General features: G+C 52.5%; 1 protein-coding gene across 1 annotated transcript in view; it reads right to left on the bottom strand.

The window, feature by feature from the left end:
• Positions 1 to 9,154, bottom strand: part of LOC117743710 (glutamate dehydrogenase, mitochondrial-like) — a 27,861-nt gene that overhangs the window by 8,618 nt on the left and 10,089 nt on the right. Inside the window, exons 5-8 of the mRNA XM_034551462.1 lie at positions 4,399 to 4,493; positions 2,189 to 2,368; positions 1,739 to 1,876; positions 1,451 to 1,588 (exon numbers count right to left, since the gene is read on the bottom strand). Of these exons, the coding sequence (XP_034407353.1) occupies positions 1,451 to 1,588; positions 1,739 to 1,876; positions 2,189 to 2,368; positions 4,399 to 4,493 (551 nt within the window). The remainder of the gene's footprint in view (positions 1 to 1,450; positions 1,589 to 1,738; positions 1,877 to 2,188; positions 2,369 to 4,398; positions 4,494 to 9,154) is intronic.

Here is a 9,154-nt window from a genome sequence, read left to right as displayed (position 1 = left end):
GAAACAGGAACAGACACCAGGTCAGTTTACTGAGGCATGATGAGAAACAGGACCAGACACCAGGTCAGTTTACTGAGGCATGATGGGAAACAGGAACAGACACCAGGTCAGTTTACTGAGGCATGATGGGAAACAGGAACAGACACCAGGTCAGTTTACTGAGGCATGATGGGAAACAGGACCACAGACACCAGGTCAGTTTACTGAGGCATGATGGGAAACAGGACCACAGACACCAGGTCAGTTTACTGAGGCATGATGGGAAACAGGAACAGACACCAGGTCAGTTTACTGAGGCATGATGGGAAACAGGAACAGACACCAGGTCAGTTTACTGAGGCATGATGGGAAACAGGAACAGACACCAGGTCAGTTTACTGAGGCATGATGGGAAACAGGAACAGACACCAGGTCAGTTTACTGAGGCATGATGGGAAACAGGAACAGACACCAGGTCAGTTTACTGAGGCATGATGGGAAACAGGAACAGACACCAGGTCAGTTTACTGAGGCATGATGGGAAACAGGAACAGACACCAGGTCAGTTTACTGAGGCATGATGGGAAACAGGACCACAGACACCAGGTCAGTTTACTGAGGCATGATGGGAAACAGGACCACAGACACCAGGTCAGTTTACTGAGGCATGATGGGAAAGAGGAACAGACACCAGGTCAGTTTACTGAGGCATGATGGGAAACAGGAACAGACACCAGGTCAGTTTACTGAGGCATGATGGGAAACAGGAACAGACACCAGGTCAGTTTACTGAGGCATGATGGGAAACAGGAACAGACACCAGGTCAGTTTACTGAGGCATGATGGGAAACAGGAACAGACACCAGGTCAGTTTACTGAGGCATGATGGGAAACAGGACCACAGACACCAGGTCAGTTTACTGAGGCATGATGGGAAACAGGACCACAGACACCAGGTCAGTTTACTGAGGCATGATGGGAAACAGGACCACAGACACCAGGTCAGTTTACTGAGGCATGATGGGAAACAGGAACAGACACCAGGTCAGTTTACTGAGGCATGATGGGAAACAGGAACAGACACCAGGTCAGTTTACTGAGGCATGATGGGAAAGAGGAACAGACACCAGGTCAGTTTACTGAGGCATGATGGGAAACAGGAACAGACACCAGGTCAGTTTACTGAGGCATGATGGGAAACAGGAACAGACACCAGGTCAGTTTACTGAGGCATGATGGGAAACAGGACCACAGACACCAGGTCAGTTTACTGAGGCATGATGGGAAACAGGAACAGACACCAGGTCAGTTTACTGAGGCATGATGGGAAACAGGAACAGACACCAGGTCAGTTTACTGAGGCATGATGGGAAACAGGAACAGACACCAGGTCAGTTTATAAGATTGAACTGGAGGGAGGGAGCTGATGACCAGGTGATCAGGTATGGATCAGGTATTGGTGGTTTGTCACCTTGGCCTTGATCTTGTGAGCGTTGCTCTTGGTCAGCTGCTTCTCGCTGGCCGCTGGGATCAGGATGTCGCAGTCGGCCTCCAGGATGCTTCCTTCGTACACCGTCGAGTCCGGGAACCCGACGATGGTCCCGTGTTCCTGGAGAAGGAACGTTTAGGGAGTTATTGATTGATTACAGACGTTACTTCACATAATCATTATATTCTATATCTCAGACTTCACTATAGTAACACCGCTAGTCCAGCAGGAGGCTTTACTACTGCTTGTTACTGTACCACCAGTACTGACCAGTTTGTAGTCCTCCAGCTCTTTGGGGTTGATGCCGTTGGGGTTCCAGATGTTTCCGTCCATTTCTCCGATCCCGATGCACTTGGCTCCTGAACGATGAAGGTAACGCATGGAGTGAAGACCCACATTACCAAAACCCTGCAGACAGAACAGAGGGCAAAGTAAACGCAAAGCACACACACACACACACACACACACACACACACACACACACACACACACACACACACACACACACACACACACACACACACACACACACACACACACACACACACACACACACACACACACACACACACACACACACACACACACACACACACACACACACACACACACACACACACACACACACACACACACACACACACACACACACACACACACACACACACACACACACACACACACACACACACACACACACACACACACACACACACACACCTGGATGACAAAGGTCTTGTCCTGTAAGCCGGGGGACATGCCCAGCTGGCTCATGTAAGACGCCTCGTTGATGAAGTTCTCGATGCCGTGGAAAACCCCTCGGCCGGTGGCGGAGATGCGGCCGTGGATCCCCCCCTGGCTGATGGGCTTCCCGGTGACGCAGGCGTAAGCGTTGATGTCCTGAAGAGAAATAAGAACATCACCACAGAGGCATTCTGGATGTTTGTAAAGGAGTCAGAGCCAGCAGGCTGCACTGGGTCCCCCCTGAAGGCTGCACTGGGTCCCCCCTGAAGGCTGCACTGGGTCCCCCCCTGAAGGCTGCACTGGGTCCCCCCCTGAAGGCTGCACTGGGTCCCCCCCTGAAGGCTGCACTGGGTCCCCCCCTGAAGGCTGCACTGGGTCCTCCCTGAAGGCTGCACTGGGTCCCCCCCTGAAGGCTGCACTGGGTCCCCCTGAAGGCTGCACTGGGTCCCCCCCTGAAGGCTGCACTGGGTCCCCCCTGAAGGCTGACGTGGGTCCCCCCCTGAAGGCTGAAGTGGGTCCCCCCCTGAAGGCTGCACTGGGTCCCCCCCTGAAGGCTGCACTGGGTCCCCCCCTGAAGGCTGCACTGGGTCCTCCCTGAAGGCTGCACTGGGTCCTCCTGAAGGCTGCACTGGCTCCCCCCCTGAAGGCTGCACTGGGTCCCCCCTGAAGGCTGACGTGGGTCCCCCCCTGAAGGCTGAAGTGGGTCCCCCCCTGAAGGCTGCACTGGGTCCTCCCTGAAGGCTGCACTGGGTCCCCCCTGAAGGCTGCACTGGGTCCCCCCTGAAGGCTGAAGTGGGTCCCCCCCTGAAGGCTGCACTGGGTCCCCCCTGAAGGCTGCACTGGGTCCCCCCCTGAAGGCTGCACGGGGTCCTCCCTGAAGGCTGCACTGGGTCCCCCCTGAAGGCTGCACTGGGTCCCCCCTGAAGGCTGAAGTGGGTCCCCCCCTGAAGGCTGCACTGGGTCCCCCCTGAAGGCTGCACTGGGTCCTCCCTGAAGGCTGCACTGGGTCCCCCCTGAAGGCTGCACTGGGTCCCCCCTGAAGGCTGCACTGGGTCCCCCTGAAGGCTGCACTGGGTCCTCCCTGAAGGCTGCACTGGGTCCTCCCTGAAGGCTGCACTGGGTCCTCCCTGAAGGCTGCACTGGGTCCCCCCCTGAAGGCTGCACTGGGTCCCCCCCTGAAGGCTGCACTGGGTCCTCCCTGAAGGCTGCACTGGGTCCTCCTGAAGGCTGCACTGGGTCCCCCCTGAAGGCTGACGTGGGTCCCCCCCTGAAGGCTGAAGTGGGTCCCCCCCTGAAGGCTGCACTGGGTCCTCCCTGAAGGCTGCCCTGGGTCCCCCCTGACGGCTGAAGTGGGTCCCCCCCTGAAGGCTGCACTGGGTCCCCCCTGAAGGCTGCACTGGGTCCCCCCCTGAAGGCTGCACTGGGTCCTCCCTGAAGGCTGCACTGGGTCCCCCCTGAAGGCTGCACTGGGTCCCCCCTGAAGGCTGCACTGGGTCCCCCCTGAAGGCTGAAGTGGGTCCCCCCCTGAAGGCTGCACTGGGTCCCCCCTGAAGGCTGCACTGGGTCCCCCCCTGAAGGCTGCACTGGGTCCTCCCTGAAGGCTGCACTGGGTCCCCCCTGAAGGCTGCACTGGGTCCCCCCCTGAAGGCTGCACTGGGTCCCCCCTGAAGGCTGCACTGGGTCCCCCCTGAAGGCTGCACTGGGTCCCCCTGAAGGCTGCACTGGGTCCCCCCTGAAGGCTGCACTGGGTCCTCCCTGAAGGCTGCACTGGGTCCTCCCTGAAGGCTGCACTGGGTCCTCCCTGAAGGCTGCACTGGGTCCCCCCCTGAAGGCTGCACTGGGTCCTCCTGAAGGCTGCACTGGGTCCCCCCTTGAAGGCTGCACTGGGTCCCCCCTGAAGGCTGACGTGGGTCCCCCCCTGAAGGCTGAAGTGGGTCCCCCCCTGAAGGCTGCACTGGGTCCCCCCTGAAGGCTGCACTGGGTCCCCCCCTGAAGGCTGCACTGGGTCCCCCCCTATAGGCTGCACTGGGTCCCCCTGAAGGCTGCACTGGGTCCCCCTATAGGCTGCACTGGGTCCCCCTGAAGGCTGCACTGGGTCCCCCTATAGGCTGCACTGGGTCCCCCTGAAGGCTGAAGTGGGTCCCAGTGCAGCCCCACATACAGGTCTTCGTGGCCATGTGACTCACGTTGTGGCCCAGGGTGGTGGCGTAGGTGTCAGCGATCCAGGACATCTCCCTCTCCCCGGTGCTCATGTCTGGAGCAGGAACATCGATACCAGGTCCTGCACATGATGATGATTATCATTATTATTATTATGATTATCATCATCATTATTAATGACCTTTTTTCACTAATTGTCTTTTTCCTCAACATAATCAAAAACAAGATTACTCGTAATACCATTATATTAATATATTAGTATCCAGAGTTTAGAGTAGATTTTACTTTATTACTAATTAATATCTGCAGCAGCAAAACATTAAATTTAATAATTTAAATAAAGGAAATGAAAATGTAAAATGTTTTATTAAATGAAAGTGTAAACATGAGTGTAAACATGAAAGTGTAAACATGTGTAAACATGAGTGTAAACATGAAAGTGTAAACATGTGTAAACATGAGTGTAAACATGAAAGTGTAAACATGTGTAAACATGAGTGTAAACATGAAAGTGTAAACATGAAAGTGTAAACATGAGTGTAAACATGAGTGTAAACATGAGTGTAAACATGAAAGTGTAAACATGAAAGTGTAAACAGGTCCCCACGTCCTCTCCAGCTCCGTGGTTGTCTGACTCGGTGCTCAGAGAGCCGCTATGTGAGCGTCAGAAAGGAAATGGAGAAAATCCAAAGACGCCTCCTCCTCCTCTACTCCTTCTCGCCTCCTTCTCGCCTCCTCCTTCTCTCCTCCTCTCCTCATTCTCTGCAGCCAAAAGTCTGTTCTACCAATCCAGAATCAAATCCTCTTTGTCTAACCCTAAAAAGCTCTTCTCTATTTTTTCCAACCTCCTTGACCCCCCTGTTCCCCCCCCTCCCTCCACCCTTCTACCAAGACACTTTGTTGACTACTTTACAAAAAAGATAGACGACATACGCTCTTCATTTACTAATCCATCTTCCATAACTACACCTCCAGTAACTTTTACATTACATTACATGTCATTTAGCTGACGCTTTTATCCAAAGCGACTTACAATAAGTGCATTAAACCATGAGTCCAAACTCAGAACAACAAGAATCAAGCAAGTACAATTTCTTCAATAACGTTAAACTACAAAGTGCTATCAGTAAGAGACATTTAAGTGCTACTAAAGTGCTATCGGTAAGGGACATTTAAGTGCTACTACGGCATTTAAGTGCTACCTATTCAAGGTATAGTCGAAAAAGATGTTTTTAGTTTGCGACGGAAGATGTAGAGACTTCCTGCTGTCCTGATGTCAATGGGGAGCTCGTTCCACCAATGAGGAGCCAGCACAGCAAACAGTCTGACTTTGTTGAGTGTTTAGCTCGAAGTGAAGGAGCTACAAGCTGATTGGCAGAAGCCGAGCGAAGTGAACGGGCTGGGGTGTGAGGTTAGACCATGTCCTGGGTGTGAGGTTAGACCATGTCCTGGTGTGAGGTTAGACCATGTCCTGGTGTGAGGTTAGACCATGTCCTGGGTGTGAGGTTAGACCATGTCCTGGGTGTGAGGTTAGACCATGTCCTGGATGTGAGGTTAGACCATGTCCTGGGTGTGAGGTTAGACCATGTCCTGGATGTGAGGTTAGACCATGTCCTGGGTGTGAGGTTAGACCATGTCCTGGGTGTGAGGTTAGACCATGTCCTGGGTGTGAGGTTAGACCATGTCCTGGATGTGAGGTTAGACCATGTCCTGGGTGTGAGGTTAGACCATGTCCTGGATGTGAGGTTAGACCATGTCCTGGGTGTGAGGTTAGACCATGTCCTGGGTGTGAGGTTAGACCATGTCCTGGATGTGAGGTTAGACCATGTCCTGGGTGTGAGGTTAGACCATGTCCTGGGTGTGAGGAGACATTTAAGTGCTACTAAAGATGCTGCAGCCACCGGTAACCAGTGAAGGTCGCGGAGGAGCAGAGGATTGTGGGTAAATTTCGGAGGTTGAAGACCAGTCGAGCAGCTGCATTCTGGAGGAGCTGTAGAGGTCGAATGGCATTAGCAGGTAGACCTGAAGGAGGAGTTACAATAGTCCAGCCGTGAGATGACCAGAGCCTGGACCAGAGCCTGGACCAGAACCTGGACCAGAACCTGGACCAGAACCTGGACCAGAACCTGTGCCGCCTTCTGAGTGAGAAGAGGTCGTATTCTCCTGATGTTGTACAGCATGTACCTACAGGAGCGTGTAAACTTCATCTTCTTCCCCCTCGTTTTCCTCTTTTATCCCCCTGTCTCCTAATCAAGTTCTTACCTTGGTAACCTCTGACCCCCCAACCACCTGCCCCCTTGACCCCCTCCCATCTCACATTCTCCAGTCTACACAGACCTGAAGTCAACAAACACATACCTGAAATCAACAAACACAGACCTGATGTCAACAACCACAGACCTGAAATCAACAAACACAGACCTGAAATCAACAACCACAGACCTGAAATCAACAAACACAGACCTGAAGTCAACAAACAAAGACCTGATGTCAACAACCACAGACCTGAAATCAACAAACACAGACCTGAAATCAACAACCACAGACCTGAAATCAACAACCACAGACCTGAAATCAACAAACACAGACCTGAAATCAACAACCACAGACCTGAAATCAACAAACACAGACCTGATGTCAACAACCACAGACCTGAAGTCAACAACCACAGACCTGAAATCAACAACCACAGACCTGAAATCAACAACCACAGACCTGAAATCAACAAACACAGACCTGAAATCAACAACCACAGACCTGAAATCAACAAACACAGACCTGATGTCAACAACCACAGACCTGATGTCAACAACCACAGACCTGAAGTCAACAACCACAGACCTGAAGTCAATAACTACAGACCTGTCTCTCTCCTCCCCTTCCTTTCCAAAACTCTAGAGCGAGCTATCTTTAACCAAGTCTTCTCCTTTCTCCACAGTAACAACCTTCTAGACCCCCACCAGTCTGGATTCAAGACCACTCAACAGAGACTGCCCTCCTTGCTGTCTCTGAGCAGCTTCACACTGCTAGAGCATCCTCTCTCCTCTGTCCTCATCCTTCACACTAGAGCATCCTCTCTCCTCTGTCCTTGTCCTTCACACTAGAGCAGCCTCTCTCTCCTCTGTCCTCATCCTTCACACTAGAGCATCCTCTCTCCTCTGTCCTCATCCTTCACACTAGAGCAGCCTCTCTCTCCTCTGTCCTTATCCTTCACACTAGAGCATCCTCTCTCCTCTGTCCATATCCTTCACACTAGAGCAGCCTCTCTCTCCTCTGTCCTCATCCTTCACACTAGAGCAGCCTCTCTCTCCTCTGCCCTTGTCCTTCACACTAGAGCAGCCTCTCTCTCCTCTGTCCTTATCCTTCACACTAGAGCATCCTCTCTCCTCTGTCCTTATCCTTCACACTAGAGCATCCTCTCTCCTCTGTCCTCATCCTTCACACTAGAGCAGCCTCTCTCTCCTCTGTCCTTGTCCTTCACACTAGAGCAGCCTCTCTCTCCTCTGTCCTTATCCTTCACACTAGAGCATCCTCTCTCCTCTGTCCTTATCCTTCACACTAGAGCATCCTCTCTCCTCTGTCCTTATCCTTCACACTAGAGCATCCTCTCTCTCCTCTGTCCTTATCCTTCACACTAGAGCAGCCTCTCTCCTCTGTCCTTATCCTTCACACTAGAGCAGCCTCTCTCTCCTCTGTCCTTATCCTTCACACTAGAGCATCCTCTCTCCTCTGTCCTTATCCTTCACACTAGAGCATCCTCTCTCTCCTCTGTCCTCATCCTTCACACTAGAGCAGCCTCTCTCTCCTCTGTCCTCATCCTTCACACTAGAGCAGCCTCTCTCCTCTGTCCTTATCCTTCACACTAGAGCAGCCTCTCTCTCCTCTGTCCTCATCCTTCACACTAGAGCAGCCTCTCTCCTCTGTCCTTATCCTTCACACTAGAGCAGCCTCTCTCCTCTGTCCTTATCCTTCACACTAGAGCCTCCTCTCTCTCCTCTGTCCATATCCTTCACACTAGAGCATCCTCTCTCCTCTGTCCTCATCCTTCACACTAGAGCAGCCTCTCTCTCCTCTGTCCTTGTCCTTCACACTAGAGCAGCCTCTCTCTCCTCTGTCCTTATCCTTCACACTAGAGCATCCTCTCTCCTCTGTCCTTATCCTTCACACTAGAGCATCCTCTCTCCTCTGTCCTCATCCTTCACACTAGAGCATCCTCTCTCCTCTGTCCTTATCCTTCACACTAGAGCATCCTCTCTCTCCTCTGTCCTTATCCTTCACACTAGAGCAGCCTCTCTCCTCTGTCCTTATCCTTCACACTAGAGCAGCCTCTCTCTCCTCTGTCCTTATCCTTCACACTAGAGCATCCTCTCTCCTCTGTCCTTATCCTTCACACTAGAGCATCCTCTCTCTCCTCTGTCCTCATCCTTCACACTAGAGCAGCCTCTCTCTCCTCTGTCCTCATCCTTCACACTAGAGCAGCCTCTCTCCTCTGTCCTTATCCTTCACACTAGAGCAGCCTCTCTCTCCTCTGTCCTCATCCTTCACACTAGAGCAGCCTCTCTCCTCTGTCCTTATCCTTCACACTAGAGCAGCCTCTCTCTCCTCTGTCCTCATCCTTCACACTAGAGCAGCCTCTCTCCTCTGTCCTTATCCTTCACACTAGAGCAGCCTCTCTCTCCTCTGTCCTCATCCTTCACACTAGAGCAGCCTCTCTCCTCTGTCCTTATCCTTCACACTAGAGCATCCTCTCTCCTCTGTCCATATCCTTCACACTAGAGCAGC

The sequence above is a fragment of the Cyclopterus lumpus genome, chromosome 15 (assembly GCF_009769545.1).
Source record: "Cyclopterus lumpus isolate fCycLum1 chromosome 15, fCycLum1.pri, whole genome shotgun sequence".
Classification (NCBI taxonomy): domain Eukaryota; kingdom Metazoa; phylum Chordata; class Actinopteri; order Perciformes; family Cyclopteridae; genus Cyclopterus; species Cyclopterus lumpus.
Note: the sequence above shows the minus strand (reverse complement) of the source record. Positions and strands in the feature narration are given on the sequence as shown.